The sequence below is a fragment of the Cervus canadensis genome, chromosome 8, assembly GCF_019320065.1.
Source record: "Cervus canadensis isolate Bull #8, Minnesota chromosome 8, ASM1932006v1, whole genome shotgun sequence".
Classification (NCBI taxonomy): Eukaryota; Metazoa; Chordata; class Mammalia; order Artiodactyla; family Cervidae; genus Cervus; species Cervus canadensis.
Genome location: NC_057393.1, coordinates 718,243 through 740,457, shown reverse-complemented (window position 1 = coordinate 740,457; position 22,215 = coordinate 718,243). Strand labels below are relative to the sequence as shown.

The 22,215-nt window shown below is 58.3% G+C and overlaps 2 protein-coding genes across 3 annotated transcripts in view; both read left to right on the top strand.

The window, feature by feature from the left end:
* The first annotated feature begins 2,417 nt into the window (after positions 1 to 2,417).
* Positions 2,418 to 6,166, top strand: LOC122446029 (basic proline-rich protein-like). Its single transcript, XM_043475704.1, has 4 exons — positions 2,418 to 2,522; positions 3,174 to 3,320; positions 5,428 to 5,775; positions 5,954 to 6,166. The coding sequence occupies exons 1-4, from the start codon at positions 2,418 to 2,420 to the stop codon at positions 6,164 to 6,166; spliced, it is 813 nt and encodes a 270-aa protein (XP_043331639.1).
* The window catches only part of KNDC1 (kinase non-catalytic C-lobe domain containing 1), a 52,707-nt gene continuing 36,041 nt past the window's right edge, over positions 5,550 to 22,215 (top strand). The window contains exons 1-5 of one of the 2 annotated variants that reach the window (XM_043476967.1): positions 5,550 to 6,383; positions 11,498 to 11,748; positions 12,014 to 12,072; positions 20,915 to 21,061; positions 21,373 to 21,490. In XM_043476967.1, coding sequence (XP_043332902.1) covers positions 6,316 to 6,383; positions 11,498 to 11,748; positions 12,014 to 12,072; positions 20,915 to 21,061; positions 21,373 to 21,490 — 643 coding nt within the window. In that variant the 5' untranslated portion in view covers positions 5,550 to 6,315. The remainder of the gene's footprint in view (positions 6,384 to 11,497; positions 11,749 to 12,013; positions 12,073 to 20,914; positions 21,062 to 21,372; positions 21,491 to 22,215) is intronic. The other variant, XM_043476968.1, reaches the window with a different exon arrangement.

Below are 22,215 nucleotides of genomic sequence, written 5' to 3'. Positions count from 1 at the left end.
CGTGTCTGACTCTTTTGGACCCCATGGACTGTAGCTGTCCATGGGATTCTCCAGGCAAGAATACTGGAGAGGGCTGCCATGCCCTCCTCCAGGGGATCTCCCAGGCCCAGGGATCAAACCCGTATCTTTTACATCTTCTGCATTGGCAGGTGGGTTCTTTACCACTAGGACCACCTGGGAAGCCCCCTCTAGACAAACAAAATAGAGCCTTTGCCAAATTAGCAATAAAAGGGAACTTCATTAACCTATAAAAATCTACAGCAGAATTATCTGTGACCATGACGAAGTGAAGCCCAACTATTCACCTTGGGAACTCAGCCCAGAGGACCATCTCGCCACGTCTGCTCGATGCTGTGCTGGGCCCCACGGTCCCAGGGTGGAAGAGGTGTGGTGGGGATGAGAAACCGGGAATCTGAGCTTACTCCTGGGGAGTGTGATTGACAAGGAAGCCCACGTCAGCCCAGATCAGAACTACTCAATAGGGTGAGACGCTACTGGACACAGGTCATGGACAAGAGCCAGTCTGACCCCTGTAGGCCGCGCTAAACAGGAAACAATATTTTTACAAAGACAACAATTTACAGCAGTACCAGAATACATCCGATATTCATGATAAATCCAGTAGAAGAAACGCAAGTCCTCCCAATGAAAACTACAAAATATAAGTGAGAGACGAGAGGGAGCCTGATTCTACAGGGAGGTGCCCACATCAGGGGCTGGGACACCCGCTGCCCCTCAGGCCTGGGGGTGTGCAGACTGCAGCCAGACCTCAGCAGGTCGGCTTGGCTGGGAGCCACTCTGAGCCACGCTGAGATGCTCAGGAGGAAAAGGAGGGGGTGGGGGGCGGAGTCAGGGCGCGGGGACTCCCCACGGGCGCTTCTGCCAGGCTGACCACAGACTGCTGGACACACACTCACACACGTGCGCGCTCAGAGTCTTTCCAGCAGATGGAGGCTGGGCATGTGCGTGGACTTGAACACCAGCGTCATCGCTGACCTGGCCAGAACACGTGCACGTTGCTTGCACAATTCGAGCAGCATGTGTCCCAGCTGACACCCCAGACCTAGGACCGCCCAGATGTCCGTCAGCGGTGGTTTCATGCATTTAACACAATTCAGTAACAACGAGATTCCTGCTCCCAGAATAACTCTAAGGGAGAGAATCCAGACAAAAAAAGAAAATGTGCACAGTGTGATTCCACTTATACAAATTACCAAAAAAGAAAAAAAAATGAGCAAAACCAAATTATGTGTTTAACAACATACGCTTAGTGGTGAAACTCTATGAAAAAAAGAGAGCAGGAAACTCCTCTGCAGGGCGGGACGGTGGCTGCTGTCGGACCTCAGGGGTGGATGGGGGTGAGGGGCACCGCTGCTGTTCCTCCTGATACATCGGGGCGGGGGGCACGCCTCAGTCCCTGGACATCGGGATTTACAGTTGACCGTAAGTTTTCCTGCAGCCCCTTCTCCAGCGCCCCCAGGACCTGCCCTCCATGGGCTGTGACTCCTGCTCGCACGGGACCTGCTCCCCCACAGCATGCTGGCAGCTTCATCTGTGTCCCTTCCTCTGTGTCCAGCAGAAGGCAGGCTTACTGCCGACTCCTGGTGCAGGGCAGGTGTCCAGGCCAGACCCAAGGGGCTCCAAGGTGGGCCCCCAGCGCTCCAGCCCAGCTCTGAGCTCTGGGGCCACGACTTCCCCTGGGTGTTCATGGGGGAAGCAAAGACCCGCAGCAGGAGGGGCAGAGGACATCTACGGACAGAGTTAAAGGGACTCTGATTTAGCGTCAGAAGCGCACACCTTTGGGGAGGAAAGAGTGTGTTAGAGACACAGTTTTCTGACCAGGGTTTCCCGTCACTCTGCCCACCTCCAGCAGGCGCCTTGCCGGCTCCATCCATGAGGGGACCCCAGGCTCCCACAAGCTCCCCAGCTGTGAGAAATCACATCTGGGGTCTTCGGATGCTCCCAATCAGGAATGTTCCAGCTCGGCTCAGCTAGACGGGGGGCCTTTGTGGACAGCGACCTCACCCTGTCCCCCAGAACTGACACGTGGCCTCTGGGAAGGCAAGGCGCTCGGCCGCAGGGGTGCAGGCAGCACGTGCCCGGAGATGCGAGCCCTTGAGCTTGGCAGCGCCGTCTCCTGGGAAGCGTGACTCAGATGCACGTCTGCGTGACTGCAAGGACACACGGCATCCGTGAGTGAAAGGAAGTGGTTTGGGTCCCTGCGGGGTCCGCCACGCCGGTCACGTCAACAGAGTGCACCTGTGGGGGAACCAGGGCTGCAAAGAGCCGGGCACAGGTCCCCGCAGACAGAACCTGCAGGAGGAGCTTCCCCAGGGGCGCGGGGGGCGCAGACCTCTGAGGAGGGCGCCGTGGGGCTGGGGTCCTGGGGGAGCTGGAAGCAGGACCGGCCCTGCCCCATGGGAGAGCAGTGGAAGGGCCTCCTCCTGCTAGCCAGGCCCTCACCCGCCCCAGGGAGGCAGCAGCACGGGGACGAAGCAACAGGAACGAGTGACGGCCCCCGGGTGACGGCCCGGCCCAAGCATCCCAGCAGGAGCCGGCCGGCCGGCTAGGTCCTCGAGTGCGCGTCTCTATCTCGGGAGAGACGTGGTTAGAATTTCAATACCATAAAATGAGTCTTATGGTCACTGAAAACAAAAATGTTTAAAAATTTTTATCTAATAAGTATTCAATTTATCAAAACTTACATGCATTTTTGTTGTGAAGTATTATGGAGAATCTGCAGAAATTTTCCAGCATAAAAATATACCACGGTAGGATAAAATTCTGGCCGAAGTCAGATGACTGTAATGAGTTTGAGGACAATGTTATGACAGAGATGCCTGACTATTTAAGAAAAACATGTTTATGTAGTATTTTATGTTTTTTTTTCCCTAACTGATTGATAGTGGGTATCAAAACCACTTCGGTTTTTAGCTCCTTGGGTACATTTATAGGAATGACTAACAGCTTTATTGCAAAATGTCAATATTTATACCACAATAGAAATAACATTCTTTACAATGATTTACATTTATTTTTTCAAAGCCACGGATGTCAATTTCAAAATGTACAAGTGGTGTGACAGCTTTTCAAGATTCTTTCTGGGAAAACAGGAGCCAAGGCTTTGAAAACCCACCCTCAGTGCTCCCTTCCACCCCCACCCCTGCACTCAGAGGAACTGCACGCGGAAGCCAGGAGAGACAGGCTCCGAAGAACAGGCGGGGTCCACGTGTGACGAGGGCCAAGCCTCCGTGGAGCACGACCCCCTGGTCACCAAACTGGAGGAGCCGGGGAGGCCCGAGGCTGAGCACACAGGGACGGTGCTTGGTCCAGGGCCTCTTTGCAGGCCAACGGAGGGTCTTGGAGGAGATGGGGGTGCAGCAGAGCGAGTCGGTGGGTCAGAGGGATGAGGAGGCAGGACCCTCCGGGTCGTGGCCTTGGCCATGGAGCTGACGGTGCAGCTCGGAAGCCTCTGCAGGATTCTGGTGGTACCAAGGGCCCCCAGGAAGCGGGCTAGCTCACCAGGCGAGTGCCGGAGACACCTCGGCCAGGGCAAGGGGCCCTTCCTGCAGTCTGCTCATGAGGACTCGGGCCTGTCTGGGGCTGACATTAACTCTGCGTGGGCCCAGCTCTGCCTGGAGGTCCTTGTCCCACCTGTGCCATCCCATCGGCTCTGGGGAGGCCGAGAGGCCCAATCTGGAAGCCCTCCCTCTCAAGAGCAACGTCACAGTCACGTAACCACACCGACAAGCACCCACCATGCCAGGACACAGGGGCCACACCCTTCCTGGGAGCAAAGCCTGCCGTAAGCACGGGCAAGTGTGTAAACACATAGTGAGACTCACACCCAGCCAAGCGTCTGGTCACTCCACTGAACAAGGAAGACCAGTGACCACAACTCTCCAGGAGAAGAAGAAAGGGCAGCATGGCCCCTGCCGGGTGTGTCTGGCCCAGGTCCTCAGTCCCCGCCCCATTGGCCCAGGCCCTGGTCCCTGTCTGACCAAGGAGATGGATGATGCCCACTGAGCACTTGAAGGCTGCAACAGCCAGAGCGGACTCAGCCAGCATCGACAGCCCGCCTGCTCTGTATTTTACCCAAATCGGATGTACCTCTTCCCGAAGCAGACAATGCCATTAGACCCAGAAGCACCCACAGAGACGGCTCCTTCAGTTAGAGGGTGATCTTTGCCCCCAAGCCCTGGGCCTGGCAGCCCGGAGACCCGAGAACCAGGTGACAGAGTTGGCATAAAGCCCTAGGCCCCCGGAGGGCATGGAGGCTGGGTGGCAGGCAGGGAGTCAAGGCCACACACTGGCTTCAGCAGCGCTTCGACACCAGCCCTGGAGAGGGGGAGGCGGCAGCCCCCAACCACGCAGCACGGGGACCCTGCAGCCAGGGCGCCCAGCTCTGTGGACACAGGGTCGGGGCCAGGCCGCAGCTGGTGCCCCGGGCTCTGGAGCAGGTTCCCTCCTTCTGAGGCGCCAGGCAGTGCCTACCCACAGCCCAGACACGCCGGGTCTGAGAGTCCAGCTCTCGGCTTCCAGACAGCCAGAGCCCTTTCTGCTTCAGGTGCCGGGGCGGCGGGCGGGGGGGGGGGGCTGCACAAAGTGAGGCTGCGCAGAGCCCTGGCCCCCAGCCTGGGGCCTCGCTGTCCCCGGCTTCTCCCCTGACCTGAGTGCCCACCTGTGGTCACATCGCAGGCCCCGAGGCCACGAGCCCTGAGCCAGGATGGAATCGGTCCCCCGCATCCTGGGACCCTGCAGGGCTTACCACAAGTCCGCTTCTTCACAGCAGTGTTTACAGAGTGACCGCTGTGTGCCCGGCCAGGCTGCGAGGGTGATGCTGGCAGCCTGGAAGCAGTGCCCCGTCTCCTGTGGGAGCTCTGGCCCACTGCTCCGCCTGGGGGGGGTTTGCCAGCCATGCCCACACAGGCTGGTGAGACCACATGCCCCCTCCTGTGGGAACAGGGGTGCTGTGCTGTCTGGCTCTCTGCTGGGGGTGGGGGCTGGATCTTCACTCCCCAGGGAGGGGAGCGCCCTGGATCTTTTCCTGGCTGGGGTCAGGGTGTCCTGCTCTTTGCCCAGCCACAGGTCCCAGCTTGGGGCAAGGCTGGCCCTGGTGCCGGGGAAACTGGCCAACAGAGACTAAGGGGGCGATGAAATGTTGGCCCGGAAGCCGCCAAATTGAGGGAGGGGTTGTCTGTCCCAGTTTCTTTTCCACAGCCGGCTGGCAAGGTGGGGATGAAGTTCTAAGTGTTGGTCCTACCTATCACCCACCGGACTAACTGAAGAAGCGGGCCAGCCAGAGCGCAGCTGCTCACACGGGTCCCCTCCTGGTCTCCACCCTACTCGCGCTCCTGCCCTGCCCGCCCCCCCCCCCCGGCGCCCCTCTCCCCGGGGTCCCCCCACCCTCCCCGGGAGCCTCTGCAGCCGCCACCCCACCCCCCACCCCCCACCCCCGCCCCCGCGCGGGGACTGCGGCAGCCCCGCCCTCGGCCGGTGGGGGCGGGAGCGGGGTACCGGCGGAAGATGAGATACCCGCTTGCCAGCCTCCTTGGGGTGGACCACGAGCCCCGCTCCGTGTGCCCAGGTGGGCGCAGACCCCGCCGCAGCCTGCGGCGCACCGCTCAGAAACACCGGCCCCGCCCCCGAACGGCGCCCGACGCGCACAGACCTCCAGCGCCCCCAGCACAGCCCCCGGAAACGGCCAACATCCCCGAGGGACAAAATCCCCAGAAGGCCCCTAGAGGCTCCAGGCGCCCCCAGCTGCCGGCCAAAGTGAGTACGGCCCTCCGAGCGCCCGGAGCCCTAGTCCGGCGTCCAGGTGTCCCCACCCCCGCCCTGCTCTGGAGACACTGCGGCAGCGCGCGGGCGGGGCGCCGGGGGCGGCGGGGCGGGGGCGCCGGGGGGGCGGGGGGGGCGCGGGCGCGTTGCCATGGCGGCCCGGCGCGTGTAGCAGCCCTGCGCGCGGAGCCAGCCCCGGAGCGCGGAGTCAGGCCGGGAGCGCGGAGCCAGCCCGGAGCGCAGGGCCAGCCCGGAGCGCGTAGCCGGCCCGGAGCTCAGGGCCAGCCCCCGAGCAGAGCCGGCCCGGCGCGCGGAGCCTGCCCGGAGCGCAGAACCAGCCCGGAGCGCGGAACCAGCCCGGCGCGCGGAGCCAGACCCGGAGTAGAGCCGGCGGCCGGGGAGCCGGGGCCGCGGGCGGCTAGGACAGGCTGGGAGGGGCGCCGGCCGCGCGGACCTCGGGCGGCGGGGACGCGGCGGCTCCGGCGGCGGCGCGCCCAAGGATGCAGACCATGGACCGGGCCGCGGCGGCTTTTTATGAGGGGGACGGCAAGGACCTGGACTTCTATGACTTCGAGCCACTCCCCACTCTGCCAGAAGACGAGGTGAGCCCCTTCCCCCACCGGGGGGGACCCCCACCGCCCCCACCGAGGGGTTCACAGAGAGACCCCCAGGCCCCCGGCCCCCGCGGGCCAGGTCCCGGCTGCAGGGGACCCCGCAGGTGTTCTCACCTCCCCTCCCCGCAGAGGGGCCAGGACCCCGCGCCACCGGACAGCAGCTGTGGGCCGTAGGTGCGGATGCCCTGCAGGGGTGGGCCCGGGGTTACAGATGTAACCCCGGATGAGCGCGAGGCGCTTTGGCCCCGGGCCCAGCCCGGTGTTCCCCTCGCCGCGGTCCTAGGAGGTGAGTGGGGCCTCCGGGCAGAAAGCCCAGTCAGGCCTGTTCGGAGCTGGTGGTGTGGGGGCTGGGGGCCCCGTAACTGATGACCGACTCAGGGCCTTCAATCAGGAGCCCAAGTCCTGAACCCCCAGCCGGGGTCCCCCGGGCTGGAGGCTGCCCCATGGGGCTTCTGGCCATTAACCCGGCCAAGCGCCTCTAGAGCCGGTTTGCCTGCAACCCTGTCGGAGAAGCTGCCCCTGGGCCTGGTTTTGTCGGGTAGCTCTGTAGGTCGGGGTGGAATGGAGACCCCATGGCCCTTGAAGAGGCCAGTCCCGGCCACAGGAGAGGTGGCGCCGGAGGGCTCAGCTGCTCCCCAGGCTTTGGGTCTTTGCAGAGCCCCCATCCCAGCACACGCCCATCTGTGGGGTCTGCAGACCCACCCGCCCTCCTGAACTGGAGGGTCACAGCAACCTTCGCTGCGGGCCTCGGGGCCCCTGCCCCCACCTGGCCCCTGCCACATCCTTAGCCGAGCCGCTTCTGAGGACAGAGGGGCTCATGCCCTAGAAACAGTCTTTCAGAGTCTGTGGGGGCGGGGGGGCAGTGCCCGGGTTGGGGGGGTGCCTCCCCACCCCACCCCCACCCGCCGTGGCCTGGATTTGGTGAGAGAGAGGGCTGCGGAGGGAACTGCAAGGGAATAAATAACTGTGGGTATCTCCATGGCTTTATGGCGGAGTGAAGGGTGCTCTCGGCACACAGCCTGCGGATGCTCCCGAGGGGGGGTTCCTAAAGCGTCTGCTGGAAGCCTCATGTCCCCCGAACCACCCTCGAGGCAGACACAGAACGTGGTTCTCCACGCAGCCTCTCTGCACCGACCGCCCCGTGCCTCCAGGGCCTCCTCTGTGACGGGTGCCCAGTAAACAGGGCAGGCAGAGTGGGGTTTGGACCCGCAGCCTCCACCCCGAGCCCGCCGTTCATCCACTGCAGAGCCCTGACGCCCTCTGGTAGCTGTTGTAGCGCCCTGGGGATGGAGCAGCCCCCCGAGCCCAGTGTGTGGGCCAGGGGTCCCCGCTGTCCGTGGCCGTGACCTCCAGATGTCGTGGGAGGCCGCGGTGGTGGTCCATCCAGCAAGAAAGTTCGGACAACTGGCCCCTCTCGCCACAGCCTCTCCTGATGGGAGGCACTGCCCTGGGTGTGTTCTAAGCCGGGGGTTCTGTCACTGGGGCTCCAGCCGATGTCCTGTCCCTGCTCCAGACTCTGGTGCCTGCACACAGTGGGTGTGGTCCATGTTAAAGGCTTTAAGTCCCTGCCAGGGACGTGGGACTGCCCACGACAGGACTTTGCTGTCAGAGCGATTCCCCAGAGCCGTCCGGTGTGAGAGGACGGAGGGCCGGGCTGCGAGAGCCCCTGGAAGGAACCGCGGGTGGGGATGCGCAGGAGACGTGGGCGTTCGCTCCTCACACAGCTCACTGTATCAGCTGACTCCCGTGAGCAGGAGACCCCAGCAGGAGCCTCTGGGCGGTCCCTCCCCCACTGTGACCGCGGACAAAATCAAATTGCTGGTGAACATATAAAAACGTTCGACTTCATTAGACTCAGGGAACACAAGATACACCGCCGTGACTACCTTCCCGCCAGGGCCAGGTTGAGGACTAGAAAGCGGGTGGTGGCCGCTTGGTGGGGGACGGGGGGTGGCAGGCCGCCCTCCCTGCAGGTTTCCGCTTTGGAAAACAGTTAGGGGTCCGGTACTAGAGTGTGGGTGCCCCCCTGTCCCAGCAGCTTCTCTCTGGGCACCTGCCCTGGGGACCCATGGGGGACATGTGGGCATGAGAGCTCAGGGCCGGCCCCTCCCAGCCGAGTCCTGGCCCCCGGCCTCTGGCCACCAGCAGGCAGCGCCGCTGGGACCCGCAAAGGCCGGAGCAGAGCAGGCAGGGCCTCCCGGGAGGGGCAGACATCAGCCACCAGGCGGCCCTGGTCTTCGGGGGCCTTGGGGGGGCAGGGTGTCCCGGTCCCAAGGCTCCCCTGAGGGAGTGTTCTTACTGGCCCCCCCAAGTCCAGCAGGACATCTGTCTCCCCGGCGCCTGTGGGTTGGGAGCTGGGCTGGGCCTGAGGGGTCTGCAGGCAGAGGGGCAGCGTTTGAAACGCGCATAATGAAAAAAAAAAAACACGCACCATGGCCCGTGGAGGGGTCCTGTGGCCCAGGCAGCCTGGCCCACGGCCCGCCCTGGAGGGACAGACGCCCCCGCTGGCCAGCACCTCGCTGTGACCGGCCAGCGGCAGGAGATGCCCGTCTGGGACCCAGCGTGGCACCAGGGGGCTGCCTGGGGAGACTGCGTCCCCTGCCGCCCCTGCTCTCCTCCCAGCCGGGACAGACGCTGAGCCTCTGCCCACACAGCTGCCAGGGGGCCCGCTCGAACCGCCCCGGGAGGCCCGCCCGCAGCCCTAGCCCATGGCCACCGGGCAGCGTCCTGCTGGGCAGTGCTGGTGGTGGGGTGCGAGCTCCCGCGGGATTCTGGGGAACCTTCTGGACCTGCCCGGAAGGCTGGGTCGTCTACACCCAGGACACGGAGCCAGTCCATCCCCCAGAGCCTCACCAGCTTGTCTGTTCCTAATATGTCACTGTCGCCTGCCCCCACCGCCCACAAATGTCTGCCTTGGCCGTGATGCCCCTGCCAGCCTCCAAGCCCCGCTGCCTTGGGTGTGGACGGGGGCCTGCTTGGCCCGAGGTTCAGGGTCCACGGGGTCCCTCGTCACGTGGCAGTACCTCCCCTGGGTGTGCCGGAACTTGCTTCAGCTGAATGCCGCCTCCCACTGCAGTAGTGGGGTTTCGGGGGGTCTGAGACCATCCGCCTGGGGGGCCGGGCTCCGCTGAATGGAAGCACTGACTCCGGGCCTGTGGGAGTCACCCCACAGAGCCACACAGAGACCCCGCAGGGGCTCCCCCGTCAGTGGGTGCAGGTCTCCGGCTTCCCTGAGGGTCTTCCCTGGGCAGGACAGCAGAGGCCTGGCCCTGAGCCGGGAGCCGTGCACCTGCCCTGGGCACCTTTTCCTGGCAGCACGTCTGTCTGTGTGAGCAGGCGGGCCCGGTGCCCGCATGGCCATGGCCAGTGAGAGTCAGCGAGGCCCCCGCAGTGGCACCGGCTCAGACGCGTCCTCCTTACAGCCAAGCCCACGGGGTCCTCGGGCTGTGGACTGTGCGTGTCTGTGTGCGTGTGCATGGGCCTCTTGGTGTGCGGGCATGCGTCTGTGGGCACATAGTGCCCGGCACTTCTCTAGCCAGGCCCCGTGACACCCCCTGGCGCTCGGGCTGTGAGTCCTCCCTGCCTGAGGCAAATGTGGATGATCTCGTACGGGAGAATCAGGTGCAGCCGGCAGGTTCGGAAGCTGAGGTTTCAGGTTCACTGTCTGCTGGCCCGGTCTGACCACGTGCTCCGCTCTTTGCTCAGGATTCTCCTTTTAAGAAGCCCGTCCACCCTCCCGCAGGGTCCGCACACTTCTGGAGCTTGGCCCGGGCGCCCCCCTTCTCTGGGAGCCATGAGCCCTGTGGCCGTCTTGTCCTCACCCACCTTAACGCCACGCCCGACAGAAAGAGGAGGGCAGGTCCCAGAGGAGGCACCGAGCCCCTCCCTGAGCTGAGAAGCTCGTGGACGGTGGGAGAAGCCAAGTCACCCGAGCAGACCTGCCCCGTCCGCCTCCGTCCCCCAGCACCGCACGCGCACCGCCACCCAGCCTGCTGTCCTTCCCTTTAAACTCTGCATCTCCTTGGCCGTGGCTCTGGGGACCCCGTGCAGGGAGGGGAAGTTTACAGGCAGGAGGTGGAGGCTCCTTTCAGGACCTGAGCTTGGCTGCACCTGAGAACACCCTGCACGCTGGGGGCGGGGCACTGGAGGCTGGAGGCAGAAGCTTGGTAGGGATAGGAAGCTGGGGACCTCTCTTCTGTACCACCCTACTCAGCCCTGCTCCCCACCCCCCTCACCCCTGCTCCCCACCCCACTCACCCCTACTCCCCACCCCTGCTCTCCACCCCACTCATCCCTGCTCCCCACCCCACTCACCCCTACTCCCCACCCCTACTCCCCACCCCACTCAGCCCTACTCCCCACCCCCACTCACCTCTATTCCCCATCCCTATTCTCCACCCCACTCACCCCTATTCCCCACCCCACTCACCCTTACTCCCCACCCCTACTCTCCACCCCACTCACCCCTGCTCCCCACCCCACTCCCTACTCCCCACCCCTACTCTCCACCCCCACTCACCCCTGCTCCCCACCCCACTCACCCCTACTCCCCACCCCTACTCTCCACCCCACTCACCCCTGCTCCCCACCCCGACTCACTCCGCTCTCCACTCCCACTCTGAGGCTGGGTGTCCAGGCCCTTTCCTGACCACTGCCCGCATGCTCCCCCCTCAGCTCCCAGTCTGGCTCCCTCTGTGCCCCCTCCTCTCTTTGGGTGGGTGGTGTGTGAACACAGACTCACAGGGCTGACCAGGGCATCAAACAATGGCCCGGAAGAGGGCGGTGAGGTGCAGGGGGTCTGATGTGTGCGCCTGTGTACTGTGAGGCCTGCTCGTGCAGGTGTGACTTGTGTGGACACGTGTGGACACAGGCTTGTGGATGTGCTTGTTTTGCATGCCTGTGCCTCTGATAACTAAGTAAGTGTGTGCAAAGTGTGTGTGTGTGGGGGGGGGGACAGCATGTGGCTGTGCGTGCACACACGCACGACAGTGGTTAGTGTGTTGGGTGCACACATGTGAGTGCATGTGTGAGTGAGTGTGGGTGCCAGGACCACAGCTGCGTCAGATCCAGACGTGGAGGCAGTCACGGGGTCTCGTCCCTAGGCCCCCCGCCCCTCCGCTGGCGCCCGGGGCTCAGCCCAGGCTGTCTCGGCAGGAGAATGTGTCCCTGGCCGACATCCTCTCCCTGCGGGACAGCGGCCTGAGTGAGCAGGAGGCCTGGGCCGTGTGCCTGGAGTGCAGCCTGGCGATGCGGAGCGTTGCCCACTCGGCCATCTTCCAGACCCTGTGCATCACGCCTGACACGCTGGCCTTCAACACCAGCGGGAACGTGTGCTTCATGGAGCAGCTCAGCGGTGAGGCCCGCGCGGGAACATGAGCACAGAGGTGCCCGCGGGGGTGCGGGCCCTGCCCTGGGCGCTGTGGTCTGGAGCCGGGTTTCCACAGCAACCTGCCTGGGCCTGGGTGAGGGGAGGCAGGGGGGCTGGGTCCCGCTGGTGGGTGGTCCTGACTAGGCCCCAGGTGCACGCAGCCCCCCATCCAGGAAGAGCCTGGTGGCCTGTCTCACCTGACGTGTGTTGGGGGGTCACCGTGTGAACGGCACCTTCTCTACCCCCCCAGATGACCCTGAGGGAGCTTTTGTGCCCCCAGAGTTCGACGTGACGGGGAACACCTTTGAGGTAAGTGGCAGCGAGGAGGCCAGCGCCTGGCCCCCTTCGCGAGCGGCGGGGTCTCCCCCCGAGGGGCTGCATGGGGCACTCACTCCACGGCTGGGCTCCGGCGACAGCGTGCATCTGGCCGCCGGCTCCTCACTGCGCGCCTGGCATGTTGTCTGAGTGTGAATTGACTATATTTAAGATGTTAAAAGCACCTAAAATTACCAGTGGTGGCTGGCAGGAGTCACAGCTCCTCTAAAGGACTGGCGGGGGCTGCTCGTGGGAGGCTTGTGGCCTGGAGAGTCCCCCCCCTGAGTGTGAGCCACGGCCACACCAGGGACACCCGGGCCAAGGTCACCGAGGCCACCGGGCCCCGCCCAGTGAAGTGAACCCCTGGGCGCCCCCGGTGCAGCGAGGCAGGCGGAGACCTAGAGGGCAAGGGCCCACCTGTGCCAGTTCCGCCCCCTGAAAAGAGCCTGCCGCTGCATCTCAGCTCCTGGAACTTCCCTTTCTGCGCTGGGAGTCACGTCCTTCGTTGGGCAGGGGTGAGGGCCTGCTGGGGTCGGTGCTGCTCAGCGCAGCTGCGGAGTGTCCAGCACGAGCTCCCAGCCCGGTCACTGCAGAGCCGGGAGGACCCAGGGGCACGCTCCCCCAGCTGGAAGAGACCAGCACCTCCACAGGGTGGCCCCGGACGATGGTCGATGGTCGATGGTCATGTAGGTGGGGTCGTGTAGGTGGGGTGGGGCCTGCCCGCGGGCGGGCCCATCTCTCTCCAGCTCTCTCCAGCTCTTCTCCACTTTTCTCCCCGTATTTTCCTCCATTTTGTCAGGATTGCAAATGTCGTGTTGACTATGGAATGTGACATCTCATTTCCTTGAGGCAGCAGTTCTCAAACTCTTCGGTTCTTGGAACCCTAATACTCCTAAAAATCAAGTATCCAAAGAGCTTCGTGTATACACCAGACAGTACTCACTGTGTTACAGATAAAATGGAGAAATGTGGAAAAACTCCACCTACTAACTCATTTAATAATAATGATCATAAACCCATTCAGTGTTAACACGTATATGTTCATGAAAAGTGACAGTATTCTCACCCACAAAAACAGTGAGGACAGTGGCATTGTTTCCGTGTTTGTAACCCTCCTGAAGGCCCAGCTCCGCGGAGGCCCGGCTCTCACCGCGGCGCCTGCAGTCAGTCTGTCGTGCCGGCGCCCGGCCCACAGCCCTGGGAGTCCCCGCAGCCTTCCGCTGTGAAGCTGTGTGGCCTCTGGAACCATGCTTTGAGAAAAGCTGCCTGAAGGCATCCTCTGATGGAAAAAAAAGAAAAAGTTTATCAGTCCGTCTTTTTTCAGAAACTTTTTTCTGGATTTATTCATTTATTTATTGCGCCGAGTCTTCCTTGCCTTGTGCCGGCTTTCTCTAGGTGCGCAGGCTTCTCACTGCAGTGGCTTTTCCCGTTGCCACGCACGGGCTCCAGGTGCGTGGGCTCCGTCGCCGTAGCTCGCAGGCTGGGGGAGTGCAGGCTCAGTCGCCAAGGGCAGGGGGCAGTGCAGGCTCAGTAGCTGTGGCTTCCGGCTGCAGAACTCGAGTACACGGTACACGGGCTTAGTCGCTCTCCGGATATGGAGTCTTCCCAGCCCAGGGGTCAAACCCATGTCCCCTGCATTGGCAGGTGGACTCTTAGCCACTGTACCACCAAGGGAGCCCTGTCATTTATAATAGAGTCGAATTATTGGTGGTGTTGACTTAAAAAAATGCACAATGTGAGAGTTGCGAGTTAAGTTCTATTTAGGACAAAACGAGACGATAGCCCAGGAGACAGCATTTCAGACATGTCTGGGAAACTGCTCCAAAGGGGCGGGGAGGTCAGCACGCCTGTGATTCGGTGACGGGGGCGTGGCATGGGCGTGTGCTCAGTCGTGTCCGACTCTGTGACCCGGTGGACCGGGTCCCCCAGGCTCCTCTGTCCGTGGGATTCTCCAGGCAGGAATACCAGAGCGGGTGGTCATTTCCTCCTCCAGGGGATCTTCCCGACCCAGGGATGGAACCCGTGTCTCTTGCGTTTCCTGCATTGGCAGGCAGATTCTTTACCGTTGCACCACCTATGTGTAGTCAAGCTCCTGTTCTTTTTTTTTAAATTTTTTAGATGTTATTATTTATTTATGTATTCATCAGATGTGCAGGCTTTTCACTAGTTGTGGCCAGCAGGAGCTGCTCTCTCGTTGCAGTCTGCGGGCTCCTCACTGCAGGGACTTCTCTTGCTGCAGAGCACCGGCTCTAGGGCGGCGGGCTCAGCCGCTGCAGCCCCCAGGCCCCAGTGCACAGGCCCCGAAGTCGTGGCTCACGGGCTTCGTTGTTCCTCCGCCTGCACACTCTTCTTGAAGCAAGGATCGAGTTCGTGTCTCCTGCATCAGCAGGCAGGTTCTTCACCGCTGAGCCACCCGGGAAGCCCAAGCACATATCCTTGCAGCAGGTCTGCTGGTCACAGGGAGCAGACTCACCGTGCAAGATTTCAGTGCTTTTCTAGAAATGAGGAGATGCAGAAACTGGGCTCATAAAATTGGGTCCTGCCGGCATCTAAGTGTCTGAAGACCTGTCCTGCCAGTTTTCCCAGAGCAGGGGCCTCACTCCTGCTGTCCACCCCGAGCTCCTTCAGGAGTGTTGATGGTCGGCACCTGCAGCGGCGCCTGATTTAATCCTTGTAGAGGTGGACGGCAGGTGCCGGTTTGTAGTTGACAGTGTTTTCTCTGTTAGTGGCTTGTTTTGTTTTTTGCTTTAAGAAACCTTCCCAACCTCAAGGTCCAACAGATATTTGCTGAAATTTTCTACCAAGAGTTTTAAAGGTTTTGTTGTTCACATTAAACCCACCTGAGGTGGGTTTTTTATGTAATGTGAGGCAAGGATCCAAGTTCATCTTTTTCTGTGTAGAAAAGTCTTTCCAGCTGTTTACTGGCTAGCCTGGGGCACACTCCAGCGAAGCCACATACACCCCAGTCCGGACAAAAGTGGGTCTACCTCCCAGACCTCTGCTCTAGTCCAGGAGGGTCTGCACCCTGCATTTATTAGCAATCCCAGCTCCACAAGGGAAAGGGCTCACTCCCTGTTCCTTTCAGAGGCATCCTGGCTGTTCTGAAGTCTTTCTTCTTCCGCAGAGGGCTTGGATTTAGTATCAAGTTCCATGAAAATCTCTGTTGGCATTTTGACTAGAGTGGTCTGAATCTGTACCTCAGTTTGGGGAGAACTCAACCCTTATAGTATGTGGTCTCCTCTAGAAGCACATTATTCCTCTTCATTTATTTAGCTCTTATTTACTGTCTCAGTAACGGTTTAAAACCTCTCCTGTGTTTTACTTGAATGTCTTTTACTAGATTATTCTCAGGAACGAGATGCTTCTGATTTTATGTAAACGGATGGTCATCTCTGTAATCACATTTTCCTGCTTTTTGTGTCAGGTCTACAGAAATGCAGTTCACTTTAACATCTTAATTTTGTATCAGCCCTTGTGGTAAATTATTTAATTATTTCTGATAACGTTCTATTTAACTGATCAAAGTGTTAGTCGCTCAGTCGTGTCCGACTCTTTGCAACCCCATGGACTGCATGCAGCCCACCAGGCTCCTCTGTCCATGGGATTCTCCAGGCAAGAATACTGGAGCAGGTAGCCATTCCCTTCTCCAGGGGATCTTCCTGATTCAGGGATCGAACCTGTGTCTCCTACGTTGCTGGCAGATTTTTTAGAGTCTGAGCACCAGGGAAGCTTCCCAGGCGGCTCAGTGGTGAAAAGTCTGCCTGCGGTTGATCGAGTCCCCAGCAGAAGGTGCCAGGCTGTGTTGCTGCCACGCCCGCCGCCCCAAGTGTCCTGGGTGGGCTGGAGCCGGGGTGAGCAGGGCAGCGATTCTCCCCTACCCTGAGAGCGCCTCCACCTTCCCAGCAGGACGGCTTCTGCCTGAGGCCCCTGCAGAGGCATGGTGTTCTATTGTGCGGTGCTTCTGCGCTTCTGAAATGATTATTAAGACGTCAGTATCTCCCAATTTATTTCCTAACATTAAATCAGCCTTTCCGACTTAGAAATACCTAAATGGGCAGCATCTTGTGTTTTCTTTACGCCGTTGCGTTTGATCAACTGATGCCTGCTTTGCATCTCTGCATATTTTCAAGAGTGGCTGGTGGTTTTCCATTCTGTTGATGTTTCTGATGGCGTTGGCGTCAGGAGTATCTTTGTCGTGTGCGAACGCCCCCTCTTCCTTTGCTGTGTTACAGCTTACATAAGAATGGAATGGACTGGTCCTTGAAAGTCTGGTCAGACTTAGGAAGCCATCTATTTCCTTGGAGCAAAGAGTTTTAATTGCTGCTCTATTTTTAATAATTATAGGACTTTTGAATTTCTTATTGACTCAGTTTTTGATAAACCACATATTTCTAAAAATTTACCCATTTTTATCTGTGTTTATAAAGTTGCAGGGGAGATTCTTTCTTAATGAATGCCTTATTCTAGGTGTCCCCTTCCACTCCTTGGATGATTTATCTGTGCCTTCTCTTACCAGTCTTGCGGGAAGGAGTACATCCCTTCTATACCCAATATTTTGTTAGTTTTGTCAACAGAAATAATAACAATCCATAATAGAAATGCAAAGACTGCTATTTGAGCCAAACAGAGGACTGCAGCCTGAAAGACACAGAGTTAAGAAGCACCTGCATCGTGTCCCCAGAATACAAAATGTGGAGGCTCTTAAAGGCAAAACCCACAAAATTACTTAAGTTATCTGTCAAGAATTAGGGTTGGAGCTGCAAGAAGGAAGGGTGCTGGTTAAGCAGGATTTGTTGGGGTCTGAAATGGCTGCATAGTCACAGGGGGAGGCTTGAGACCTAAGGTTGCAGGTGGCAGCTGCTGGCAGATACTGTTTTGAGAACGGCTGGTGGTGTCCCTGAGTCTAATAGCAGCATCCTGAAATCCAAGTTCTCAGGGATGCAGGAATGTGTCTGAACCCTCAGCCACCTGGATCCACCCTGGCTGCCTGAACCACAGCAACTCCATTCTGATTTTTAAAGGCATCCTCTTCTCTAATGGTTAAAGCAGTCGTACGATGTGTGTTCAACAGCCCATAAATCAAGCTGCTGTAGATGAATGAATAACGAAGATGTAGGGATGTCCCTGTGGTCCAGTGGTTAGGACTCAGCACTTTGACTGCTGTGACTTAGGTTCATCCCTGGTTTGGGAACTGAGACCCTTCAAGCCTCATGGCATGGCCAAAAAAGAAAAGAAAGTGATGTGGTGCGTATATACAACAGAATACTACTCAGTCATGAAGAATGAAATAATGTCCTTTGCAGAAACATGAATGGACCCAGAGATGATCATACTAAGTGAAGTAAGTCAGAGAAAGACAAAGACCGTATGATAGCACTGACATGTGGAATATAAAATATGACACAGATGAACTTATCTACAAGACAGAAACAGGCTCATAGCCATAGAGATCGGACCTGTGGTTACCAAAAGGGAGGGAAAGAGTGGCAGTTTGGGGTTAGTGGATGCAAACTGTTACATATAAGCTGGTAAACAACAATGTCCTTCTGCACAGCACAGGGAACCACATTCAATATCCTGTGATAAACCATAATGAAAAGGACTTTTTTGAAGTACATATATACATGTATAAATGAGTCACGCTGCTGCATAGCGGAAGTTAACACATTATAAATCAATTGTACTTCAATAAAATAAATTGTTTAAAAACGCAGGCTTCTCTGGTCAGCACAAAGTTCAAGCCAAACCATGTGTGAGCCGGAGCGACCTCCCCTACAGGGAAGTTTCTCCCATCAGCTTTTCAGAGAGCCCGCTTGCATCCTGCGATGCTTCCCGTCCCACCTGCTCCTCCATCGGTCCTGCTCTTCCGTTGCAGTCTCTTTCTTCTTGTGCTTGTTTCAAGTTAATGAGTCGGACACTCAGCTCATTAGTCTGAGCTCTTCTTCTTTCCTAACATTAGGGTCAATGCCTAAAGCTAAGACTTTCCATCCAAACATGAATTTTGCCTCATAGCGTTTCCAGTATCGTTCACTTCTAAGTGTTATGGCCAGGGATTGAACCCACATTACATTTCAAGGCAGATTCTTTAACCACTGGACCATCAGGGAAGCTCCTGATTGTCTTAATACTTTTTTAGATATTTCATTGTTAATGTATAAAAATGTAACTGATTTATGTATGCTGATTTTGTATCCTGAAATTTTATTTCATTTGTTAATTAGTTCTAAAAGTTTCTTGATGAAATCTAAGATTTTCCAGATGTAAGATCATACCATGCACAGAGACAGTTTTATCTCTTCCCTTCTAGTTTGGATGCCTTTTATTTCTTTTTCTTGCCTAATCGCTCTGGCTATCAACAACTTCCAGTGTGGAATTGTGAGAATGGGCGTCCTTGTCTTGTTCTAAACTTAGAGTTCAGCGTTTCACTATTGAGTGTGACGTTAGCTGTGAGCTTGTCGTATGTGGCCTTTGTTATGTTGAAGTACATCCCTTCCATACCCAACTTATTGCAAGTTCTTATCATGAAAAGATGCTGAATTTTTCCAAATGCTTTTTCTGCTTCTATTGAGATGATCATATGATTTTAACTTTTATTCTTTTAATATGGTGAATTACATTTATTGATTTGCCTATGTTGAACCATCTTTGCATCCCAGGGACAAATTCCAGTTGACCATGGCATACAATCTTTTAATGTACTTTTGAATTTAGTTTGCTAATATTTTGTTGAGGATTTTTACATCTGTATTCATCAGGGATGTTGGTCTGTAGTCTTCTTGTATTGCCTTATCTAACTGATGCCAGGGTAATGCTGGCCTCATAAAATGAGTTTGGGAGAGTTCCCTCTCCTTTGATTTTTGGAAGAATTTGAGAAGGATTGGCATTAATTCTTCTCTAAATAAATGTTTGGAAAAAGTCACCAGTGAAGTCATCTAGTCCTGGGCTTTTCTTTGTTGTGAGGTTTTTGATTTCTGATTCGATCTCCTTATTAGTAACAGTTCAGTTTATTTCTTCATGATTCAGTCTTAGTACACTGTATGTTTCTAGGGATGTATCCTTTTTTTTCTAGGTTATCCAGTTTGGTGTATACCTAGTGGTCTCCTATGATGCTTTGTTTCTGTGGCATCACTTGTAGTATCTCCTCTCTCATTTCTGATTTCACTTGAGTCCTCTCTTGTTTCCCTGGCCAGTCTAGCTAAGGGGTCCACAACCAAGCCAGAGGCGTGTCTGTCTCTCACCTGAGGAACAGGTGGGCGTGACCCCTGCCAGGTCCCTTGGCAAATGTTGCCGGATCCCACAGCTCCCACAGGGGAACTTTGTCCACAGGTGGACCAAAGTGCTGCTGATGGTACAACCTAGAGACAGCCATCCTGCCCACATCCAAGTGTTTTATCTTGCATGACGCAGGTCCTCCCAAATTCTGCAGGATCAGTGCTGTTACACTAAAATCCCAACCATTCCGGGTTTCTTTTTTAAATGGGAATGGTGGAACTTTATATATAAACTTGACAAATGTGAAAATAATCTACCCCGGGGCGGGGGGAGATGGAGAGCAATTTGTCCTCAGGTGTGAGGATGCACTCTGAAGCTACCATGATTAAAAGAGCACAGTCTGGACAGAGGGAGACACAAAGAGGAGGGGAGGCCAGCGCGCAGGCCCCGGGGAGCGAGGGCGGCAGGATGAGGTTCAGGCCGGCAGAGGGTGGGCTGTTATTCAGCTGCGCTCGTGGCTCTCCACCAGGAGACAAACCCCCATCCCTGCAGTGCCCAGCAAAAAGACACATCCCAGGTGGGTCAGAGCTCGATGCTTCACAATTACAAATGTATCGGAAAAACACAGAAGCAGTTTTTATTGTCCTGGGCTAGGGAAGGTCCTCCAAGGAAGCCAATAAAAAAGAATTATCTCACTCATGAGTGAAGCTCCGTAGCAGCTGGCTAACCCTGAACGGCAAGCCCACTTGTAGGGCCTGAGCCTTTGTGAACGTGGTGTGGTTGCTTGAAGACATCCACATGAGGATGGTCACTGCAGTGGATGCAGAGGATGGTCACAGTAGCAGATTTCACAAATGAAAAATAAACAGTAGAATGTTTGAATGTCAAAGGCACATGAACAAAGTTAAAAGATCAGTGACAGAGAGAACATATATGTGACACAGAGACCAAGATGAGCCCCTTCATGTGAAAGGGAAAGTGTTCCTCAGTGGTGTCCGACTCTTTGCAACCCAGTGGACCATAGCCCACCAGGCTCCTCTGTCCACGGGATTCTCCAGGCAAGAATACTGGAGTGGGTTGCCATGCCCTTCCCCAGGGGATCTTCCTGACCCAGGAATCAAACACGCGTCTTTTGTGTCTCCTGCATTGGGAGGCAGATTCTTTACCATCTGAGCCGCCAGGAGTGCACCCAAAACAGGCAGCAGCTCAGCAGAGAAATAGCGAAGTCCATGAGTGGGCACAGAGAGGAAAAGTCAGGGCGAGAATGGAGATGTCTTGGGGGCGGGGGATGGGGCGGGGAGCTGCCCTGGAAAGATCTGGGGTGCTCCTGGCCCGGAAGAGCAACACCGCGTGCAACAGGTGCTGTGCGTGGACCTGCGCGACCGCGACCCCACGGCCCCGCCCCCAGGTCCGCTCCACAGTCCTGTCCACGGCCGCAACCCCGCCCATGACGCCACGCCGTGGCCCCCACAGCCCCGCCCATAGCCTCACTGCGTGGTCACGGCCACCACGGCCCCGCCCCCCAGGCACGCCCACCACGGCCCTGCCCCCAGGCCCGCCCAACGGCCCCGGCCAGGGCCCACACGGCCCCACCCCCGGCCCCAGCGGGTCTTTGGTGCTGCAGGCTCACATCTACTCTCTGGGGGCCACGCTGAAGGCGGCCCTCGACTACGTGCCGGAGCCCGAGCCCCAGCCCAGGCTGAGCCAGGAGCTGGAGGCGCTGCTGGGCCAGATGCAGGCGGAGGACCCCGGGGACCGGCCCGACCTCCAGGTAAGCGCTCAGTCCTGCTCCACTTCACCCCAGGAAATACCCTGAGCCCTGCGCCCCCGGCCCACGCGCCCGCGCTCGCACACCCGGCAAGCACGCGGGTACGCCACCACCCGGTCATCCGGGCTCCTGACTTACTCTGCACTTCGGCGATGAAGGGTGCGCCGTGTAACAGTCACGGGCGGGGCAGAATCTGCGGGTTTGCGTAAGCGCCCCCAGCCCCGGCCCGTGACCCCAGAGCCTGGAAGGCTTAGCGGGCGGGGGTGGGGGCCGCCCCGAGGCGGGGGCGCGGGCTGAGCGCCCGCCCGCCGCAGAGCATCATCGCGCTGTGCGAGGAGAAGATGCAGCTCACGTCGTCCTGCCGCCTGTGCCGGAGCCTGTCGGCCGCCGGGAGGAGGGTGCTCTCCATTGAGTCCTTCGCGGCGTTCCAAGGTAAGCACACCCGCCAGCCCGCCAGCACGCGTGCCCAGGCACTACCGCGCACGCAGCCGTGCACATGCGGGTGTGCACACGTCAGCACCAGCGTACTCACCGTGGAAGCACCCACACTCACATGCACGCGTATCCAAATAGCTCACATGTGCCCCACCCCAGCACACACAGAAACATACGTGTCTGTGCAAACTCGGACACACTTATTTAGACCACTCAGACAGCAGGGACAGCCCCGCACACACGCAGCGCACACCCACAAGCTCACACACGCACACATACACACACCCAAGCAGAGGTGAGAGTCAGGTCATCTGGGAAGTGGGTGCCCAGGACCCTCACCTCTGTCCGGCTCGTGGGCCTTGGGGCCGTGGACCCAGCGCCGTCCTCTGGGGCCCACCTGGTTCCTGCCGCACACGCTGTTGCTGAAGAATCTAGGATTTTCACGGCTCTGGGGTGTAATCTCGAGTGGCACTTTGAACTAGTGCCAGCGTCTGCTCTGAGCTGTGCTCGAAGCACGGAGCCAGGGAGGGCCCTGGGGGAGGCAGGGCCTCTGGGGGCGGCAGGGCCCCTCTCCCAGCCAAGCAGCAGCTTTTCCCACCAAGTCTGCGTTTGTGGCGCTGCAGTGGCACCGGGCCCACTGGCGGTTCTAACAGCGGGGAGGCTTCGGAGCGGGGGCTGCAGGCCCCCAGGAGTAGGAGGGCGAGTGTCTCTAGAGCAGTTCA

Excerpts from the sequence above, each read along its gene's own strand:
- LOC122446029 (XM_043475704.1), top strand. The coding sequence starts at position 2,418 with ATGGGAGAGCAGTGGAAGGGCCTCCTCCTGCTAGCCAGGCCCTCACCC. Across the intron at positions 2,523-3,173 it reads GAACGAGTGACGGCCCCCGG|AGGAACTGCACGCGGAAGCC; the intron begins GTGACGGCCCGG and ends CCCTGCACTCAG. Across the intron at positions 3,321-5,427 it reads AGGCTGAGCACACAGGGACG|CCGCCACCCCACCCCCCACC; the intron begins GTGCTTGGTCCA and ends GAGCCTCTGCAG.